This window comes from Astyanax mexicanus, chromosome 8, assembly GCF_023375975.1.
Source record: "Astyanax mexicanus isolate ESR-SI-001 chromosome 8, AstMex3_surface, whole genome shotgun sequence".
NCBI lineage: Eukaryota > Metazoa > Chordata > Actinopteri > Characiformes > Acestrorhamphidae > Astyanax > Astyanax mexicanus.
In genome coordinates, this window is record NC_064415.1 from 7,763,473 (window position 1) to 7,787,521 (window position 24,049).

At 36.6% G+C, this 24,049-nt stretch overlaps 1 protein-coding gene across 2 annotated transcripts in view; it reads left to right on the top strand.

The window, feature by feature from the left end:
* LOC103043776 (tensin-3) overlaps positions 1-24,049 on the top strand; it is a 92,503-nt gene that overhangs the window by 21,652 nt on the left and 46,802 nt on the right. For both annotated transcript variants that reach the window (XM_022662036.2, XM_022662037.2), the window contains exons 2-12: positions 2,099-2,248; positions 5,852-5,902; positions 7,540-7,662; positions 8,369-8,433; positions 10,504-10,587; positions 13,877-13,989; positions 15,628-15,688; positions 15,843-15,918; positions 17,056-17,182; positions 17,716-17,781; positions 20,524-20,625. In XM_022662036.2, coding sequence (XP_022517757.2) covers positions 2,099-2,248; positions 5,852-5,902; positions 7,540-7,662; positions 8,369-8,433; positions 10,504-10,587; positions 13,877-13,989; positions 15,628-15,688; positions 15,843-15,918; positions 17,056-17,182; positions 17,716-17,781; positions 20,524-20,625 — 1,018 coding nt within the window. The remainder of the gene's footprint in view (positions 1-2,098; positions 2,249-5,851; positions 5,903-7,539; positions 7,663-8,368; positions 8,434-10,503; positions 10,588-13,876; positions 13,990-15,627; positions 15,689-15,842; positions 15,919-17,055; positions 17,183-17,715; positions 17,782-20,523; positions 20,626-24,049) is intronic.

Consider the following 24,049-nt stretch of genomic DNA (forward strand, 5'->3'; position numbering starts at 1 on the left):
ACAGAGCTGCACATGTCACAGGACCGGCCTGGTTACGGAGGCCATATGCTAGCAGCGGGCCCAGTCACTTGTTTTGAAAGACAGCAGCTATTTCCACATTGGGGGTCCGAGCGTGTTTACAGCCCCTCTGACGGGAAACGGTCAAATCATGGGTTTGAGTTGGACGGCTTAATCGTTAAATTTGTACGGTCAGTCTAGTTTAGACTACAAACCCCTAGCCAGCATGACTCACGCTAAATTAGCATGAAAAACACACTGAAAATGAAAGACAGATTAGTTATCTTAAGCCTAAGATCTGGGAACTCACTGATGAATAAACAGCAAAGCCAATGTTGCTCAACTAGCTTTTTAGATTAAATTATTTGCTGAAATTATTAAACCTAGGCCTCTAATTTAAGTTAAAACTTGGATAAAATATGGATAAAAATGCTATATTAGGTCCAAACTAACAAACCATGGCCAATGCACTTGTAGCTTGATCATTGTCACACAGCACATGACTACCCAGAAGCTAATCACCTGAATATTGATTTCACCTGTTACACTCACTATGCATACCCTAACACTTCTCTTACTCTTATTGACAGAGTAAGAGACTGTATTTCTAGTATGCTTACCCTGGAAAACACACTGAAAATAAAAGACAGATTCGTTATCTTAAGCCTAAGATCTGGGAACTCACTGATTAATACACGGAAAAGTCAATGTTGCTCAACAAAGATTATGAATCTTAGCATTTTAGATGAAAGTTTGCTGAGATTATTAGTACAGGGTCTCTAATTTAAGTTAAAACAGGTCAAAATATGTGTAAAAATGCTATAGTGCTATATTAACTCTAAGCTAACAAACCATGGCCAATGCACTTGTAGCTTGATCATTGTCACACGGCACATGACTACCCAGAAGCTACTCACCTGAATATTGATTTCACCTGTTACACTCACTATGTATACCCCAACACTTCTCTTATTCTTATTGACAGCTAAGAAACTGTATTTAAATTCCGGTATGTTTACTTTGGAAAACACACTGAAAATGAAAGACAGAATAGATATCTTAAGCCTAAGATCTGGGAACTCACTGATTAACACATGGCAAAGTCAATGTTGCTCAACAAAGATCATGAATCTTAGCATTTTAGATAAAAGTTTGGTGCCTTAATCTTAGTAGCGGCTGAGATTATTAGACCTGGGCCTTTAATTTAAGTTAAAACATGTCTGTTATGTACTGCCCAGAAGCCAATCACCTGATTATTGATTTCACCTGTTGCACACATTATATATCCCCTTACACTTCACTTTCTCCCCGCTAAGTATTGATGGTTTTGACTACCCCTTGTATTGACTACCCCTTTTGCCTGATACTTTATTAAACCGTATAATTCGATTTGCATTTGCGCGTGTCAGAGTTCCGCCCCGCCATGACATTAACAAGTATTTTGTTGATACAATTAGAAGATTTATCGCGATACAATAAAATATCGTCATATTGCTTACCTACACTTTAAAGTCATCACCTGAATACTAAAATACTATCACCTCTGGATCTGTTGTCGGGTGTATAAATGCGTCTGTTATCTGTGTACTTTTTGCGAAGTATTGCCAACTTTTCCTGCTGCATATCAAGCATTCTTATTGTTACTGTCTTTCTGAATATTGATCTGCATTTGTTCTTCTTTTCTCCTATATGGTTTCGGCCCATGGGTTTTGTTTGGATTTCTGTTTTTTGACCTTACAAAATGAAGTTTTGCTCAGTTTAAATATAAATGTCATACATTTAGTACAATTTGTGAAGAGTAATTGGCACGACTTACCTGATTTTGTATTAAATATTATAAAAAAAGTAATGTTACAACACAAATCTACCACAGTAATAAAGTACAGCATATTTAATGCATGCAATTAAAGGTAAATAAGTTTTTTTTTAGCTATATTATTGGTATGCTTCAATATCTTTACTTATCTTTACAACAGCTTTACTAATCAGCTTTTAATGTGTGATTTGATCTGATTGGCTGCATTTAAAGAAAAATGAGAAACATGTACATTTTCACTACATTTTCCAGAATAACCGTGTCCATGTTCTCTTTGTTGTTCAGATGGAGGAGGGATACGAACTGGACCTGACCTACGTGACGGAGCGCATCATCGCCGTATCCTTCCCTCAGAGCTGCTCGGAGGAGACCTACCTGCACAATCTGAAGGACGTCACGCGCATGCTCAAGTCCAAACACGCTGATAACTATTTGGTAAGACACGCCTGAATGTTTACGCACTCGCCGGAGAGCAGAAGCTCCTCGGAAAAATAGAGCCTGAAGAGATGAGTTTCGGCTTGTCTCCTGCGGACGTTACGCAACGACTTTCAATGCAGAGAGGTCTTTTTACAGTCTGGCTGCAAAAATAACAATAATTAACGATCGTTTACGCTGATTCTGCAGACGCTTTTGTGTTTAAAATGTCACAGATTTATGAATTACACTATACGGCCACAAGATACAATGGAAAACTGCACATTTTGTCACCTTACAACCACAAACTCTATTAGATTTAGATTAGATTTTAAGTGATACACCAACACAAAGTATATCAAGTATATTAAAGCATATCATTGTGAAGTGGAACGAAAATTATACCTGGTTTTTTATTATTATTTTTTTTTATCAAATAAAACAAAATCTGAAAAGTGTGACGTGCAAAAGTATTCAGCCCCTTTATATCAATACTTAGTAGAGCCACTTTTTGACTTGGCAAACTGCCCACACTGACAAACGTACCAATTGGTCTTATATATAATATTCTAATTTTCTGAGACACTGATTTTTGATTTTTCGTTTCAAGAAATAAATGCTTATAGAAATAGATCACTCTTTGTGTTTAATACATCTATATGAACTGAATTACTGAAATAAAGTGTCTGTTTTTTCAATATTATTTTTTTTTTAATGCACCTGTACTTTGTATGTGTTTAACCCTTAAAATCTCAATAAAATGAGCAGGTTTGAACCCCCACTCATGCAGCTTTGCCATCAAGGTGCCGGCACTCAGAGAGAGCACAATTGGCCATGCTCCCTCCGGGTGGGTAGATGGCGCTCTCTCCCCACTTTACTAAACGGTGATGTCCACAGCACAGGGCTTCTGTGAGCTGATGTATCAGAACCTAGTCGTGGCACTTTCCTCCGAGCTGTGTTAGTGCTGTGATGCTACTCGGTAATACTGCATCATGCAGTTAAAAATAAAAGGTCTGACTTCACATGTTTTGGAGGAGGCATGTGTTAGTCTTCACCCTCCTTGGGTGTTGTGGCATCACTAGTGATAGGGGATATACAGCTGAGTAGCAGCTGAATGGGTGGAACAATTGACCAGATAAATTAGAAATAAAATTATAAAAAATAAGTGTGTGACCAAAACACACACATACAATAGTACAAATAATTTAGTATACTATTTTTAGACTAATGTGGCTTGAAGTTACTGAGTGATAAAGTCAAAAATATATTAATATATGACTTAAACTGTTGACTGTTGGGTTGGGTAATTGGCTGAGTAAAATTGGGGAGATAAATAGGGAAGATTTTGAAATAAAACTCTAATAACAATAAAACACATTTAAGTTTGTGGTTTAAATGTGACCAAAATGTAAAAACCTTTTGCAAGCCACTGTATCTGAACACCTGGACATTTGGAAACCATGGTTTGAGCTCCCCATAATAGCCTACACTTTTCTAGCAGAATCTGTGTCTATTTAGTCAGAACTGCATTGGCGAGGTCAGCACAGGGCGTCTGTGAGCTGTTGTATCGGAACCGAGTCGCTGCTCTTTCCTCCGAGTGTTAGCGCTGTGATGCTGCTCGATAATGCTGCATCAGCAGCTGTTTAAAAAGAGGTGGAGTCTGACTTAGATAGATAGATAGATAGATAGATAGATAGATAGATAGATAGATAGATAGATAGATAGATAGATAGATAGATAGATAGATAGATAGATAGATAGATAGATAGATAGATAGATAGATAGATAGATAGATAGATAGATAGATAGATAGATAGATAGATAGATAGATAGATAGATAGATAGATAGATAGATAGATAGATAGATAGATAGATAGATAGATAGATAGATAGATAGATAGATAGATAGATAGATAGATAGATAGATAGATAGATAGATAGATAGATAGATAGATAGATAGATAGATAGATAGATAGATAGATAGATAGATAGATAGATAGATAGATAGATAGATAGATAGATAGATAGATAGATAGATAGATAGATAGATAGATAGATAGATAGATAGATAGATAGATAGATAGATAGATAGATAGATAGATAGATAGATAGATAGATAGATAGATAGATAGATAGATAGATAGATAGATAGATAGATAGATAGATAGATAGATAGATAGATAGATAGATAGATAGATAGATAGATAGATAGATAGATAGATAGATAGATAGATAGATAGATAGATAGATAGATAGATAGATAGATAGATAGATAGATAGATAGATAGATAGATAGATAGATAGATAGATAGATAGATAGATAGATAGATAGATAGATAGATAGATAGATAGATAGATAGATAGATAGATAGATAGATAGATAGATAGATAGATAGATAGATAGATAGATAGATAGATAGATAGATAGATAGATAGATAGATAGATAGATAGATAGATAGATAGATAGATAGATAGATAGATAGATAGATAGATAGATAGATAGATAGATAGATAGATAGATAGATACTTCATTGATCCCGAAGGACATTTTGGAGTTCACATGTATCGAAGGAGGCATGTGCTAGTCTTCACCCTTCTGGTGTGTTGGGGCATTATTAGTGATAATGGGGATAAAGGGGAGTCCTAATGAGTGGGTTGGGTAATAGGCTGAGCAAAATTGGGGAAAGAAAAAGGGAAAATTTTGAAATAAAAGTATTAAAAAAAAAAAATAATAATTTGTGGTTTTAATGTGACCAAGTGTAAAAAGGTTTTCTAAGCCACTGTATCTGAACACCTGGCCATTCCAAAACCAAGCTTTGACCTCCACATAATAGCCTACACTTTTCTGTCAAAATCTGTGTCTATTTAGTCAGAACTGCATTGGTGAGGTCAGGAACTCACACTGGACAAGAAGGTCTGGCCCACAGTCAGAGCTCCAGTTCCAGAGGTGTTTGGTGGAGTTGTGGTCAGGCCTTTGTGTAGAGCTTTGGTCTTCCTCCAAACCAAACACTTCTCACCACTTTGCGCACAGAGGAGCAGCCGTGCTTTCCTCAAACTGTTGCTAAAGTATGTTTAAAGTACAGTATTCACCAATACCAATCAAGCATAACATTACGAAATGTTCAATTTTTTCCTCATTTTCACCCATTAAGATGCTTCTCAGCTGTATATCCCCTATCACTAGTGATGCCACAACACAAGGAGGGTGAAGAATAACTAGCACATGCCTCTTTTTGAACTGCTGCTGATGCAGTATTACTGAGTAGCATCACAGCGCTAACACTCGGAGGAAAGCGTAGCGACTCGGTTCTGATACATGAGCTCACAGATGCAGCCTTGTGCTGTTCCACATCAATCTACTGTACCCACCCAGAGAGAAACAGCAAGGCCAATTGTGTTGTGCTCTCTCAGGGCTCTGGCAGCTGATGGCAAGCTGCATGCCTGGGATTCGAGCCAGCAATCTCCCGATCATAGTTGGAGCGCTTTATACTACTGTATCACTCGGCCCCCTACTTTGTAGTAAATAATTACACACTTTAGTAGGAATTGATAAAATCACGGACGGCTGTGTTTGAGTCTCAGACTGTGGAATGTTCTCAGTGCTGTGTTTTATTATTTTCAGGTGATTAACCTGTCTGAAAAGAGACATGACCTCACCAGGATGAACCCTAAGGTAAAGTACAGGGATATGTTTGGCTTGCTTGTGTGTGGAATTGTAGTTGTATACGATTTTTAATATTTGATTTAATTGGTATTTTATATTTTATATAAAAATAAACTGAGCAAGGCAAAAAAGGTAAACGGAAATACAGAAACGTGTCAAACACAAAAAGCAAGAAAAACTTGTCATAGAATAGATTGGGAACCTAGATTTAATACTCTGAAAGTTCGAGAGCAAACTGAGGGGTATTTATACCAATAGTCCAGGTTCAAACAATCAGTAGCTAGGTGATCCAGAACGCTGCAATATCACATAATTGGATGAGTAATTATAGTCGTGAGTGAGAGAATGCTGGGAAATGGAGTCTTGAGTCCAGAGCAGGCAGACTGACATCTTATTTACCTATAAAAACAGTAAAAAACTGTCAAAACTATTTGAGTAAAATACAATAAACACTAACAAGATTCAATACAGTCCATGTATAAGTGATATATGGGATCATTCCAATGTTACATGTTATTGCATGGTGTTTATATTGGTAGTGTTCTATAACATTTACAGAACAACCAACACTGAGTATATACACAAATTTATTTTTGTGAAACATTTTGTAATTTTTTTAAATATTTTGAATGTTTCTAGTTGCCAGAAAATTCTGCCAGTATTGTACCATAGTTTTCTGGATATTTTTTTATTTTTTTTTTACAGTATATTGGTCCTGTATAAGGCAAATAAACTAATTTACTTATTTTTAAATAGATTTTTCAATATTATCATTTGAACTATCAAAAATGCTGCCAGTATTTTGCCATTGTTTTCTGGACTTTTTTTTTTTACAGTGTCTTATATAAGGCAAAAAAACCCTCATTTATTTATTTCTTTTTTTTTTTTGTGAATATATTTTTATTGTTTTTTCCTTTTTTCCAAAGAAACAGGTACATATAGGCACGCAACTACAACACTATAAACAACACAACACAGCACACATCCCTCCATCAAGAGTAAAAAAAATATATAAATATATAAATAAATGAAATATCCGTAGAATATATATAGCAGACATCCACATACATCCGCCTACATACAAATTAACACATAAGCACTCAAAGCGCCCCTACATAATACATATATAACAAATACCCATTCATCAGTTTATTTAATATATAAAATTATAAATTTAATATATATAATTTATCTTTCATGAAAGCAATAGCTTCTGACATTTTTTTTTTAATGATTTTTAAATATTATTATTTGAACTATCAAATAAAAAATATTGTTTCTATTAATAATATTACTTCTACTTTTACTAACCCTCTATAGTAACCCCTTTTTTGATCATTACACTGCACCATAAATATTTTAATATTTAATGTATATTGTCAAATTCTATTTTAAAGCCTAAAAATTTTATGTGTTTTTGTTTTAAAAGCTCCTAAAATGTTGTTTGATTTTTGTTCTCAGCTAATATAAATATTGTGCTATAGAGGATTAATACAAATGCAAGTTCGTATATATTTTTCTTCTGTTCTTTGATGTATTTTGAGTGAGTTTTAGTCCTGTGTTTTAAGCTGATCCTCTTCTCTCAGTGGTAAATTTTTATCTGATGGTGAAACTGATCTGTTTTCTGACCTTTGACCCTCTCTCAGACGCTGGACACAGGCTGGCCGGATCTTCACGCTCCTCCACTGGACAAGATCTGCACCATCTGTAAGGCCATGGAGAACTGGCTGAACGCTGACCCCCTGCACGTCGTCGTCATTCACTGCAGGGTGAGACATATAGAGACCTGTTTAAGCTTGATTTAGGGTGTGTCAGTGTGTCTTTGCTATCGTAACGACAGGAAAAGTACACCTTGCCTGGCTTAAAATGCGCGAAAAAGACATTTACTAACAATCGTAATGACTCATGTGTGTGTTTTGGGCGTAATGTAAAAAAAAAAAAACAATCTGTGTGTCCCTTGCCATTCCCCTTAAGATTCAGATGCACTCTGACCTTGGTGGATTGCTATTTTAACAGCGCAGCTACTTGGATATTTCCAACACTTCTCAGCAGAAGAAACTAACCTGCTTGTTCATTTTGTTGCATTTCTATGTGTGCATAGAGTGTTGGGGATGCACCTGTGTTCTGAATCCACTACCAAGATAGCAATGAACGTCTTACTGTTGACGTCTGTCTAGGTTGTATTCAGTCAGTGGAGCGCCTGTGTTTTCTAATGCCAAGATACACCAGCAATGAACCAGAAATTTACCTGAACACACCTCATTTCCGGACCACCTCGCCCATCAGCGTAGATATATTCAGAAGCACTGTTGCTATTTAAACGAGGCAGGCAGAATGTGTAAAAATAGGCTGTTGGCGGGATGTAAGATAGCAGTGAGCATCGCAACACACCTTGTGCAGGGTATCAGGGTTGCTGATAAGTTGTGTTTATATTATGTGGAAATTTCTGTAACTTAGTTTTTTTTTTCTTTGCAGGGAGGAAAAGGCAGGATTGGAGTGGTCATCTGTTCATTTGTGCATTTCACAGACATCTCCGCCAGGTACCAACCAGAACCCATCCAGTATACAGTAACTGTATACAGTAATACAGTAATGCAGCAATGCAGTAATGCAGTAAAACAGTGATATAGTAATACAGTAATGCATTAATGCAGTAATACAGTATTGCAGTAGTACAGTAATTCAGTAATGCAGTAGTATAGTAATACAGTATTGCAGTAATACAGTAGTACAGTGATGCAGTAATATAGTAATATTGTAATACAGTAATGCAGTAGTACAGTAATACTGTAATACAGTAATGCATTAATGCAGTTATGCTGTTATGCAGTAATGTACTAATACAGTAATGCAGTAATACAGTAGTACAGTAATATAGTAATGCAATAGTACAGTAATGCAGTAGCACAGTAATTCAGTAATGCAAAAATGCAGGAATACAGCAATGCTGTGATACAGTAATACAGTAATGCAGTAATACAGTAATATGGTAATGCAGTAGTACAGTAATGCACTAACACAGTAATTCAGTAATGCAAAAATGTAGTAATACAGCAATGCTGTAATGCAGTGATACAGTAACACAGTAATGCAGTAATGCTGTAGTGCAGTAATGTAGTAGTGCAGTAATGCAGTGATACAGTAATACAGAAATACAGTAATGCAGTAATACAGTAATGCAGTAATGCAGTAATACTGTAATATAGTAGTGCAGTAATACAGTAATGCTGTAATGCAGTGATACAGTAATACAGTAATGCAGTAATGCTGTAGTGCAGTAATGTAGTAGTGCAGTAATGCAGTGATACAGTAATACAGAAATACAGTAATGCAGTAATACAGTAATGCAGTAATGCAGTAATACAGTAATGCTGTAATGCAGTGATACAGTAATACAGTAATGCAGTCATACTGTAATGTAGTAGTGCAGTCATACAGTAATGCAGTAAAACAATAATGCAGTAATGCTGTAGTGCAGTAATACAGTAATGCAGTAATGCAGTAAACATGCTGCGGTGAGTGAGCTGTGCTGGATCAGCAGGTGATGGGCAGGACGCAGTTGTGGTCACTAATTTGGGTGAAGTGATGATTATCACATGCGTTTATGCTGATCTGTTCTGTACACACACTCCTGCTGCGGTGTGTGTGTGTGACTTCCCCCTTCATCCACAGCATACTGTGTGTGTTTGTGTATGTGTGTGTGTGTGTGTGTGTGTGTGTGATAGTAGTATTGAAAAGCTCCCAGTGTGTGTTGGCTTAGTGGTGTTAGGATAGTGAAGTTCTTATACAAACACACACACACACACACACACTGTTGTCTCCCCTTTCCCAGTGTTTACTTAACCAGGGCATTATGCTCTTCCACACTGGTCTCTCTACCACGATATTTTTACGATATAATATCATAACAATACAATATCATCATAATACAATATTTTTACGATATAATATCGTAACAATACTCTATCATGATAATACGATATTTTCACAATATGATATAACAATACAGTTATTATTTTTTATATAATATTATCATGATACAATATTCTGATATGATATCATCACAATACATGGGCGATGATAACGATGATATCATTTCGATACTATGATTCTGTGTTACTCAATATATCACTACACAGTTCTCTATGATACTTCACTGCATCTGTGTTACTGAAGAGAATGTAATACTCCTGAATAATCAAATATCAGGAATTACAGATTTAGTAGTTTTTCATTTTCACAGAATTTAACAACCGATATTCTTCACCACAGGTTTACCCTGTTCATTTGATTATAGCGCCACCATGTGGAGTAATGAAGCAGTAACTTTAGTGAGTCTGATTGGGGGGGAGAGTTTTAGGGAGTTTAGAGCACCTATGGTTTGTTAAAAATACTGATAACTAATTTGTCAATAATTCATCTCCAATGAAAACAATACAATATATTGTAATACTGATATTTTGTCCCACCTCTAGCTTGAATTATATGGTGTGCATAGATGTGATTTAAGTACAACAGCATCATGTTGGCTGATTTTCATATTGTTCATATTGTTGTTCTGTCTGGTGTGTGTGTGTTTGTGTGTGGGTGTGTGTGTGTGTGTGTTACAGTGCGGACCAGGCGCTGGACCGCTTTGCTATGAGGAAGTTTTATGATGATAAAGTGTCTGCTCTGATGACTCCCTCTCAGAAAAGGTAAAATTTATTGCATTATACAGTCAAAAGTTCAAGAAGTGATGTTACAGTAATGTTACCAGAATTTATAAATACATTAAATATACTTTTTTATAAGAACATCCAGAAAACGTGACAGATTGAACATTCTAAGGGCCCTATTTTAGAAATATATAGGTGAGCCATTAACCATGCACTATGCAGCTTGATTTAGAGCATCAGTGTGTCTTTACTATCGTAACGACGGGAAAAGTATGCCTTGTGCGACACGAAACATGCAAAAGGCATGTACTACTTATTTTAATTAATCATGGGTGTGCTTCGGGCCTGACGTGAAATAAACTAGAAAAGTGTCACTTGCCATTCCCTTTAAGAGCCAGGAGCACTCTAACTTTGTTGGATTGCTATTTTAACAGTGCAGCACTTCTGCTCTATTGTTGATGTAAAAGTTGGATATGCACACTGCTGCATGTCCTTGTCTATGTAACAAGGTGGGTGTACACGTCTGCGTTGCCAAGGTAGCAATGAACACCTGACGATTGACTGCTGACGTCTGTCTAGGATGTATTCAGCCAGTGGAGCACCTGTGTTTTCCATTGCCAACAGATAGCAATACACCGGACATTTACATGAACACACCTCATTTCCAGAAAACCACACCCATCAGAATAGATATATATCTACACACACTGTTGCTATTTAATTGTTGCAGGCGAAAGGCATGAAAATAGACTGTTATCAGGGTGTAAGGTAGCAATAAGCATCGTAAGGTGTAGGATTTGGCCCTAAAAATGTGAATTGTAACATTTAGAAAATGTTCTACTAACCAATGAACCCAGGTTAGGAATTGAACCCCAGTCTGTTTTATGTAGGGTATCTCCTCCACCCACTGTGCTAATTAATCTGCTAGTTATTATTATGAGGCGCACTATCAATGAACGTCTGTTTTCATATGTAAAGTGCACCAGATTATAAGGTGCATTTTAAGCGACACTAGTTAGGAACAAGGGTGTCGCCATGTTTCCCTTCTTATGTCAAGTAAACAAAACTGTAATTCTTGGAAAAAACATTTTCTTTCAAAGTTAATGTGCTGGATGTTAATCTACACAGATTTTTCTCCTAAAACTGTTCACTTGGGTGGTTAAAGCATTTCTGTTTATTTACAGTAAGTTTAGATTTCCAATATTTTCAACAGCACGGTTAGCAGCAGCACTTAGCACTAGTAAATGCCGCCTGATAGTGCTACACTGAGAAACCCTGAGTGTTCCGGTAACCCAGGGTGCTATCAGCTAGTGGATCGTCCCACGTAGTTTGTTTTAACATGGCAAACACGCAGACTATAGTCAAATATACTCACCTTTGGATGTCAAAAGAGCTAGCGCTGGGGTTAGCAGCTAATGCTAATACTGCTGCTCCTAGCCTTAATGCTGGAGAAACTTCACTGAAAACTCACCCATATAATGCTATATTTCAGCAAAGTTGACTTCACTGCTCCTGAATACCTGACTACTAGAATTCATACATAATGCGCACCGGATTATGAGGCACACTGACAGATTGTGGAAAAAAATGAAAGGGTTTTAAGTGCTTATAGTGCCGCTAAAGAGGGGCCCACATTCGAGCTCTTGTGGTTCAAGAGTCGAAAAGCTTTAGAAACCTTCTTAGAAACTTTCTGCTTCAGCCTGACTAAGAGAGGTTCCAGGAAAGTCACAGTGAAAGAGAAACAGAGAGAATAAAAGCGAGATTTCAGGAGAGTGGGAAACGTAACCCTATACCCTCCTGTTTTTCTGACTCGGCTTGGCCTTGAAGTCCCTCTTTAGTTTTTTTGCTTTGTCTTACAGACAGTCTGAAGTGGACTCTGCTGGTGATGAATCTGTTTGTAATGTAGAACAGAGACTACAGTACATGATCTGTTGTTTGAATAGTCTTTTGTCTGGTGAATTGGTCTCTTATACACAAGAAAAGCCTTTTTTGGTTATCCTATGTAGAGCCTTTTAGAAAATGGATCAAATTGTTGCTAAACTTCCGTTAAAGAAAGAAAAACCTACAATCGTCACTGAAATAACTGACAAAATGAATAGATAAATAGATAAATAAATAAAAAACAGAGTTTGCTTTTGAATTGTGGTTAAAAACAACCTACTTAAACATATTTAAATTTAATGGAAGGGTACTGTGATATGTGGAAGCAGTGGGACCATGGGTCCGCCCCACACCATGATGCGCCGCTCTGGTCATCCTAATCAGTCCAACATGTGCCAGCTGGGACAGACCGGGGCTGTGCAATGGGAGATAAAGGCTGAGGCAACACAGATCCAAAAGAGTCACAAGTAAAGAGACTAGAGCCCCACTGGGTCGTCGATATGTTTCTTTAAGTTTGCTTTAGGTGTGTTACAGGGTATTTCACTAAATAATTGGTATGTTTGCATTCATTTACTCTTTGTGTCTGTGTTTCTCTGTGCTTCCGCATTACTGGGTCACGGTGGCACCGTCACTTTACTAACAATTTTGCCTATGTGTGTATTTATGCAATGACATTAGTAAATAGATAAGAAAGTGTAGCACCACTTGCTTAGTTAGAGACAGTTTTACACATCCTGGCTGAATTTTCTCAGTCAGCTCTCTGAGGTAGAGTCACCTGGAATTCAGGCTTTTATTTAACAGCTGTGCTTCTTAATGTGTTTGAGAGCATCAGTTAAAGTAAAGTAGTGAAGAGGTAGAGTTACAGGTATACAGTGAATAGTGAATATTTGAGTAATGTTCTAATCCAGATTATGAGAATCAAGAACTACTCAACTAAACAAAGAAAAAAATACTTTACGAAACTATGGTCAATCAGTCCGAAACATTTCAATAAACTTAAAAGTATCCTCAAGTGCAGACCATCAAAAACATTATGATGATGAAACTGGCACTCATTAGGACTGCCTCAGGAAAGGAAGAGCAATAATTTCTTCAGAGTTTTCAGCCTCAGAAACCACAAGTTAAGAGTATTTTGGTTTGTTTAACATTTTTAAGTTACTACATGATTCCTTATGTGTTTCTTCATAGTCTGGATCACTTCACTATTTATTTATAATGTAAGAAAAAATGCAAAAAACAATTGAATAAAAAGGTGTGTCCAAAACATGTCATTAGTCTAGTGACTTGACCAGGTGTAACCAGGTTCTAAAGGATGTTGATGAAGCTGAGGGATTGTTTATACAATGCATTGTTTATACAGTATAAAGAATATTGATTATCATACCGGTTGATTAGAGATTAATATTGTATCTGATAGGTTGAGCTCTTCTCTGCTGATGTTTCTCAGGTACGTGTGGATTCTGAACAGTCTCCTCAGCGGCTCCATGAAGATGAACGCCTCTCCGCTGTTCCTGCACTGCATCATCCTCCACGGCATCCCCAACTTCGACAACTCCGGAGGTTCGTCTGCCTCTGCTTCTATAATACTTTATTCCACTGCTGTGGGTTTTAATGATATTAATTATTAATTATACACTGATAAAGCATAATGTTATGTATTTAGATTTTTGTAGTTTGATGAATATGGTTATATAACTACAAAAAACATGTAGTTTTATTGCTCAGAAGGAAAACACAGATATATGCAAATCAGTCTATTACTAATGTAACAAAAACATGTACACGCTGGTACTGACTCTCTCTCACACACACACACACACACTAAACTACACTGGAAGAGTGAGGGAGATTACATTTACTGTAAATCAGTATTTGATACACAGATGCTCATGTGACTAACCACTGTAACATGAGACTAGGACACACCCACACACACATAATCACACACACACACACACACACTCACACACATAATCACACACATACACACACACACACACACACACACACATAATCACACACATGCACACACATGATACACATTTCTTTCACAATCCCACAGGGCTGATGTGTAAAGTGCTTCTGAATGACTGCAGTATCTTTATTTTAACTATAGTAGTAGAGGATTATAGAGGGGAGGATATCCACCCAGGAGACGAGGTGACTATCCAAAAAACGCCATTTAATAGTGATTTAGTGCACGTTTCAGCAGAAATAAAATAGTTACTTTACTTTATGTAAGACTTTATAATAACTTTCATTTATATACCATTAACTAATTATTAATATGTTATTTTTCACATTTTAAGAAACTAAAAATTGCTATCACATTTGTAAGTACTAATGAAAACATTAGCAACATAAACTGCAATTACTTTTTTATTTCAACAGCTAATACATCACACAGCTCTGTAAAAAGGGTAAATTATAGTAGATTCATTTGCATTTTTTCTAGAATTACATGTTACATTCACAGCAATAATTACAATAGAATTGTAGTACCATATTTTTCACACTATAAGGTGCACTTAAAATCTTAAAACTTTAATTTCTCCCAAAAATCGTCAGTGCACTTTATAATCCGGTGCGCCTTATGTATGAATTTTATCAGTCAGGTATTAAGGAGCAGTAAATCCAAGGTGCTGAAGTACAGAGTTATACAGGAGTTCAGGTTAGTTCTCCAGCAGGATTAGCATTAGCCGCTAACTGTGCTAACCCCAGCTAGCACTGCTGGAGCAGCATTAGCGTTAACCACATGGGACATAGCTATGTGGAATGAACTGCTAGCTAATATCGCCCTGGCTTACCAGAACACTCAGGGTCCTTAGTGTAGCACTGTCGTGAGCATTAGCTGCTCACTGCAAAATCTGGAAATCTAAGCTTTCTGTAAATAAATGTGTAGACTAACATCCAGCGCTCATATGACTTTGAAAATTAAAAGAAATACAGTTTTGTTTACTTAACTTAGTGTAGCTTTACAGGTATCCTAAATAAGGACCTGCTGAATTAAAAGGGAAACATGTCGACACCCTTGTTCCTTACTAGTGTTGCATAATGCACCTTGTGTATGAAAATCGACCAGAAAATAGATATTTTTTAATAATGTGCCTTATAATCCGGTGTTCCATATAATGCAGAAATACGGTGAGTGTTGCTGAAGGTCAGTAGTGTTTATATGGTGTTTTTAATGTGTTGCAGTGTGCCGACCCTTCATAAAGGTGTACCAGGCGATGCAGGCGGTGTATTATTCAGGAGTCTAGTGAGTTACTCTCCATTTTCCATTTCCTGCACTGAATAATTAACCCGGAGCTTCACTGCTATTGAACTGCTACTGAACCGGCATTGGAAATGTTCAATGCTATTGTGTGTGTGTGTATGTGTGTGTGTGTGTGTGTGTGTGTGTGTGTGCGCAGTCAAATCGGACCCGGTCATCGTCACAAGGTCTGCATCGTGTTGGAGCCGGCACAGCTGCTGAAGGGAGACATAATGGTATAATTATTAACCAAACTCTATAAAAGTTAAAGAATTACTCAGACTTTCTACAGTCTGTAGCTCAACTGCCTGGGCAGATCAAGCTGGTCATGCTTGACCACTGTAGGGTATTTTTTGGTTTGAGTTTGATGGATAAGCTAGACTAAAAGCATGATCAGCCTGACTGAACTAGACATTCAGTATGACCAAGCTTGGATATGCTAGCTGGCCAGCATGACCAAGCTGGACACTCTGCATGAACACGACGGACCAGAGGTGGTGGACCAGCCTAGCATAACCAAAATGACCAAACTGGTGGATCAGAATGACTAGCATAACCATCTGGTTGACTAGTATAACCAGTATGACCAAGCTTGTGTGTCAGAATGACCAGTATAACCAGTATGACCAAGCTGGTGGACCAAAATGACTAGCATAGCCATCTAGTCAACTAGCATAACCAGTATGACCAAGCTGGTGGATCATAATGACTAGCATAACCAAACTGGTTGACCTGTGTAACCAAAATAGTCAAGCTGGTGAATCAGAATGACTAGCGTAGCCCGAATGACCAAGCTGGTGGAATGGAGTGACCAGCATAACTATCTGGATGAATAACATAACCAGATTGACCAAGCTGGTGGACCAGAATGACTAGTATGACCAAACTGGTTGATTGGTGTAATCAGAATGACTAGTACTGTATCACTAGAATAACCAAGCTGGTGAATCAGAATTACCAGCATCACCATTTGGTGGACAACCATATCCAGAATACCCAAGCTGGTTGACCATAATGGCTAGCATTAATATCTGGTTGACCAGCATGACCAGTCTTCTAAAAAGTGCAGTGATTTCCCGCAAAATCTTACAGCACTTCATGCTTCCCTCTGCTGCTGACAACTTTTATGAAGATGTGGATTTCATTTTACAGCAGGACTTGGCACACTGCCCACACTGCCAAAACTACCAATTGATCTTTTATAATATTCTAATTTTCTGAGACACTGATTTTTTGGTTTTCATTGGCTGTAAGCCACAATCATCAACAATAAAATAAATAAACACTTAAAATAAATCACTCTGTGTTTAATACATCTATATAATATATGAGTCTTACATTTTTAGAGTAAATATTCTGTGATTGGTCTGCAGGTGAAGTGTTTCCATAAGAGCAGCCCGTCTCAGCGAGAGATCATCTTCAGGCTGCAGTTCCACACGGGCGCTGTGCAGGACTACAGCCTCATGTTCGAGAAGGAGGACATGGAGCACGCCAACAAAGGTATTTATAAACACACAGATCATTAATTACTCTTGTGGAAAAAGTTGTGTATTTGTATATAATAATAGTGTATTTAAACTAATATATAATGATAGTGTGCTTAATCTATATGTGGAATAATTAAAGTAGACTTTTTCTCCTTTACCTTTTATTTTCATCTGCTTAACCAGTATTTTAATATACTTTGGAAAGGTATAGTATATTTAGCTGTGCTATATATATATATATATATATATATATATATATATATATTTGTACTAATTATGTACTTAAAAGCATACACTCACTATTATAAAACAGTTAGTTCCGACCCTGCAGTGTGATTGGCTGAGAGGCGTTCTATGAGTGCCGTTATCAGCCGGTAATGCACTGTAACCGAACAGATGATGTAATGAACTGTTACCATAGAGTTTGGTTTGTTACCTTAGTGCTTTGAAAAGTAATATGTTTTATTGTAAATTAATTTGTCTGAAGCCCTGAATTCACACTGATCCACCCTTAATCTCTGCTGATATATAATATTTTTCTATTAGATCCCAGATTTCCAGATTATGGGAAAGTGGAACTAGTGTTCTCTGAGGGTCCAGAGCGAATACAAGGTATTCTTTATTATTCTGTCTATTATTTTTCTTCATCCTCTGTTTCTATTTTCTTCTTTGTAAACTGCATTAGATGACTCTTTCTTTCTTTTTATTGACAATAATCCTAATTATCTCTTGAAAGGAACTAGTTAGCATACCCCATGACTTTTGCCATTAATTAATTTATTTTGTCTTTATATTTATCTAATTTTCTGTTTTACCTTTTAGCAATTTTAATTATTTTATTTATTTTATTCATTTCATCATTTTATTTATTATCTATTTTCATTTTCTTGTGTCCTTTTATTTAATCTGTCTTTAAATTCTGTTTTACCTTATATTTTATTTCCATCACTTTCTTTAGCTACTTAATTTTTAAGTCCTTATATTTTATTATGCTAATTATTTATCTCTTTATTCCATAGCTTTGCCTTTTAGCCTGTCCACTTATCGATTTATTCTGAATGATTTTATTTCTTCTTAATTAAATATTTTTGTATTTTGTATTGTTTTGTTTATAAAGTTCTTCATTTGGTTCACCTGATAAAATACTTAATTTAATTTAAATTAAATTAAAATTTTCAGTCCCTTTAAGATGTAAATGCTCGGCTGCATTAAAAATTAGGGTTATCCTCAATTTATTACCAAGTGAAAATAAAGGTAAACTGATTAATTGATTGATTGAGGTTCCATGACTTTTGCCATGCCATACCTGCTGTAGAACCATAGAAATGAAATGTCCCATCATTCCTCTGCACCCACTATCATACCTCACTCCATATCCAGTAACTCACGCTGTCTTGCCACAAGCATGCTGACCAGTGTTTAACCTCACTCACAAGATAACACCTCACAACTTATACAAGTGTGTGTTCTCCCTGAGGAAAGACTTCATGGTCAGTTTACATACTGCTGTCCCATGACTTCTGGCATGTGAGATTAGATTGTATCCACTTTTGATTCGTTCATTTTGATTCTTTTTTGTTCATCTTTCTGTGTTCCCCTAATTTCTCTTTTCTGTGCTGGATTTCTTCTCACACACACACACACACACACACACACACACGCACACACATGCACGCACGCACGCACACACACTCTCTCTCTCCTGCTGGACGTCTCTCGTTGGGTAATGTTGTGTGAAGTGTGTGCTGACAGGGCAGCAAAAGAGCACAGCAGGCCCCACCATAGCAAACACTGCTATTGTGTGTGTGTGTGTGTGTGTGTGTGTACAGAATCTGAATAATCATGCAGGTCTGCACAGGGAGTCTGAGCTGAAAATGTCTTTTGTAATTCATTTCTGTGTGTGTGTGTGTGTGTGAGAGAGAGAGAGAGAGAAAGAGTAAGAGAGGATGTGAGAGTATGTTTTTCCCTCTCCTCATTGTGTACTGTGTAGTGTGCAATTAATGAAAATGTTCTTGAAATTGTAAATAAGACAATATATATATATATATATATATATTAAATGTAATATTGCGCATGGATCTGCTATATTATCCATAATTTCAGTTAAGTTGCAGAATGCAGTTCAGTTTATTTTGGTTCAGTTGGTTTAATTTCTGTTTAGTTTAATTAAATTTGATTTGAGTTTAGACCAAGCTTGCTTCAATTCAGTTTCGTCAGTGCTGGTTAATTTCAGTTCATTATAGTTTAATTTATTTCAGTTCATTTCAGTTTAATTTGAATTTAAATTTTAGTTTGGTTCTGTTTAGTTCGTTTTGGATCATTGAAGTTCAGTACAGTTCAGTTTGGTTCAGTGTAGTCCAGTTTGGTTCAGATTACAGGTTTACTAAATTTTAATTCAGTATTGATTAGTTTGGTTCAGATTACAGGTTTACTAAATTTTAATTCAGTATTGATCAGTTTGGTTCAGATTACAGGTTTACTAAATTTTAATTCAGTATTGATCAGTTTGGTTCAGATTACAGGTTTGCTAAATTTTAATTCAGTATAGATCAGTTTGGTTCAGATTACAGGTTTACTAAATTTTAATTCAGTATAGATCAGTTTGGTTCAGATTACAGGTTTACTAAATTTTAATTCAGTATTGATCAGTTTGGTTCAGATTACAGGTTTACTAAATTTTAATTCAGTATTGATTAGTTTGGTTCAGATTACAGGTTTACTAAATTTTAATTCAGTATTGATCAGTTTGGTTCAGATTACAGGTTTACTAAATTTTAATTCAGTATAGATCAGTTTGGTTCAGATTACAGGTTTACTAAATTTTAATTCAGTATAGATCAGTTTGGTTCAGATTACAGGTTTACTAAATTTTAATTCAGTATTGGTCAGTTTAGTTCAGTTTAGTCTGGTTTGGTTTAGCTTGGATCAGATCATTTTGATGTGGTTCCGTTTGTTTGATTTCAGTTTAGATAATTCAGTTTCATTTAAATTAAGTCAGGTTTGGTTAATTGCGGTACAGTTCCTTTTAGTTCAGTTCAGCTCAGTCTGATTTGCTTAATTTCAGCATAGTTTAGTTTAGTTTAGTTTCATTTAGCCCAGGTTCATTAGTTTAGTTTCAGATCAGTTTGGTTTAGTTTGGTCAGATTTGGTTCAGGTCAGTTTAGTTTGGTGTATTTAGTTTCAAAACCGGTACATAATTAGAGTTCATTTGGTGATTACTACTGCCAGAACTATACAGATTTTGTGTAGAAATATATGGAACCTATGAAAATGAAAGTACTTTTCTGTGGTAAACAGGGTGGAATTGTGTGTGTGTTTATATATTTAAGCTTATGCACTTTCTCTCTCTCTCAGGAGCTGAACTCTGGCAGAACGGAGCGGACGTCTCTGTAGACTACAGCTCCACTGAATCTCTCACCAGATGGGATTCTTACCAAGATCTCTGCAATGGTGAAGGTAAAGTTCAAAAACACATTTAAACCTTTTCTATCTTCACCTTTCACTACCTGTGTATCAGATAAACTCAGATAAACTCTTATCATGTTTAATGTTATTTTTTAAATGCATTTCTTTGCATATGACTTGCATAATAAAGCATTGCGTAATAAAGCATGGCTACAACCTGAGATTAGACCTCCAGAAAGCTCTTAAACATATATAAACTGCTATATATGGATATATATATATATTGTGGCGGCTCTGGGTTGTGTGTGTGGCTGCTTGTAGGCATGGTTCTGTTCTCCTGTGTGCGAAGATGACAGGGGTGGGGCATCTCCCTTGGGAGGGGTTATGCAGAGAGGGTGGGCACCACTCTGGATCTGCCATCTGGGAGACACACAGCTGGGTTGGTGGCCTTTGGGCTGTTTGAGCTCTGTGGGGAATGGTTTTAGCTCTCCTAGTCTTGTTAAAGACTGTAAGTGAGTGGCAAGCCGGTTCAATAAAGGAGCTGTTGAGCATTCATCATGAGTCTCACGGGTCTTCCTACCTCTTCCACGCCACAATATATATGGATTCTGAAGCTTGATTGGCATGGCAGGAGAGTGTTTTAACTTAGCATGAAGATATTTCTGATCCTTAGTGACATTGTGCAGAAATTAGGAGTGTGAAAATATATACAATATGTTTATTAAGTTGCATTAAATACAGGAGTTATTTTATGTTTACGGCACTGTTTCGCAGTTTAATGTGTTTGTCTTTAAGTTGTTGGTTTAAACACTTATTCACAAAACAGTTTCGCCTTTTTTTCAGGCAGATATATAAATGATTGCATCTGTGGTCTGATTAAACACTGAGTGCCCTATTTTAGCGATCATTAGGTGAGGTGTTTCGGTGTGGCTTTGCTATCGTAACGTCGGGAAAAGGAATGTACTTGCAAAAGGCATTTACTAATTATCTTCATTAACCATGGGTGTGTTTTGGGTGTAACTTGAAATAAACCAATCAGCGTGTCACTTGCTATTCCCTATTAGGGCCAGATGCGCTCTGATTTTGGCGGATTGCTATTTTAATGACGTAGCTGCCTGATATTTTATTGTGTATTCTGTTTATTGTTGATGTAAAAGTTGGGTTTGTGCACTGCTGCATGTCCATGTGTATGTAACTGACTAGGTGGAAGGTCTGTGTAGCCAAGATAGCAATGAACATCTGATGGTTGACTGTTGATGTCTGTCTAGGTTGTATTTAGTCAGTGGAGCACCTGTGTTTTCCATTGCCAAGATAGCAATTCTCCAGAAATTTAGTCTGCTCTTAACCTGCCCCCCACTTTGTTCATTTGCAATGGTGCCATGAAAAAGAAACCTTGACTTTTACAAACTGAACTGATTCTTAATCAACGAATAGTCAGGTTTGTACCTGACAATCTGGGAATGCAGCAGTAAAACAAGGAACACTCAGCATTTAGCATTTAGGAGAACCTGGGATGGAGAGGCTACAGGATCTACAGGCCCAGCTGTAGCAACATCAGTGGATAAATGTGCTACAGGATCCATTCAGAACCTGTAGAACCTCCTTCATACTCAACCATCTCAATCTCCAATAAACTCTAATATCCTTTCACTCTAATGTTGTCTAATCATTCTAATATACAGTACAGGCCAAAAGTTTGGACACCTTCTCTTTTTCAATGTGTTTTCTTTAATTTCATGACTATTTACATTGTAGATTCTCACTGAAGCATCAAAACTATGAATGAAAATATTCTAGTTTCTTCAAAACAGCCACCCTTTGCTCTGATTACTGCTTTGCACACTCTTGGCATCATCATTCTCTCAATGAGCTTCTCAAAGAGGTGGCCACCTGAAATGAAAAGTTTTCCAACAGTCTTGAAGGAAGGAGTTCCCAGAGGTGTTTATTAGCACTTGTTGCCCCTTTGCCTTCTTCACTCTGAGCTCCAGCTCACCCCAAACCATCTGGATTGGGTTCAGGTCCGGTGACTGTGGAGGTTCAGCTCATTTTTTGTTAAGTACATAAAACTCCACATGTGTTCATTCATAGTTTTGATGCTTCAGTGAGAATCTACAATGTAAATAGTCATGAAAATAAAGAAAACGTATTGAAAAAGAGAAGGTGTGTCCAAACTTTTGGCCTGTACTGTATCTTTATATCATTATATTCACACAAGTAAAACTTTTGTCAGTGATTGTCAGTATTATGTTGAAATATGTTTTAAATATGTATTTATGCATGTGAATGAATGAGCAGCTAGTAAACTGTTCTTTTTTTTGAGTTGAGGTGATCTGCTTGAAGCTTTAGAGCTTTAAAGTTTTACACTGGAGAAAAATGCAACTCTGGGCCATTATAACAAATCATACCCATTACTCTGAGGGATATACGCTTGATGATTTTACCATATGCACTCTCTCTTTTTATTTTGCATCAAAACACACACGCACACACACACATCGAGGAAATGCGTCCCTTAAGTGCTGAGTGAAAAATGACATTTCCCTCAGTACAGTTTAAGTGGAGATGACAGCTGATGGCTACCAGGAGAGATAGGATGGATTAGTCATTATGAACTCTTCATGCTTTATCACATGATTTAATATACAGTCCGTGAACATTCATAACGCATGATTATCCACTTACAGAAAAAGACAGCAGACTACTGCATAGAATGAATGTATTGTATAGAATATATATATACATATATATATATATATATATATATATATATGTATATATATATATATATATATATATGTATATATACAGTCATATGAAAGTTTGGGCACCCCTATTAATCTTAATCATTTTTAGTTGTAAATATTTGGGTGAACAGCCATTTCAGTTTGATATATCTAATAACTAATGAACACAGTAATATTTCAGGATTGAAATGAGGTTTATTGCACAGAAAATGTGCAATATGCATTAAACCAAAATTTGACCGGTGCAAAAGTATGGGCACCCTTATCATTTTATTGATTTGAATACTCCTAACTACGTTTTACTGACTTACTGAAGCACAAAATTGGTTTGGTAACCTCATTGAGCTTTGAACTTCATAGCCAGGTGTATCCAATCATGAGGAAAGGTATTTAAGGTGGCCAATTGCAAGTTGTTCTCCTATTTGAATCTCTGAAGAGTGGCGTCATGGGCTCATCAAAACAACTCTCAAATGATCTAAAAACAAAGATCGTTCAACATAGTTGTTCAGGGGAAGGATACAAAAAGTTGTCTCAGAGATTTAACCTGTCAGTTTCCACTGTGAGGAACATAGTAAGGAAATGGAAGACCACAGGTACAGTTCTTGTTAAGCCCAGAAGTGGCAGGCCAAGAAAAATATCAGAAAGGCAGAGAAGAAGAATGGTGAGAACAGTCAAGGACAATCCACAGACCACCTCCAAAGAGCTGCAGCATCATCTTGCTGCAGATGGAG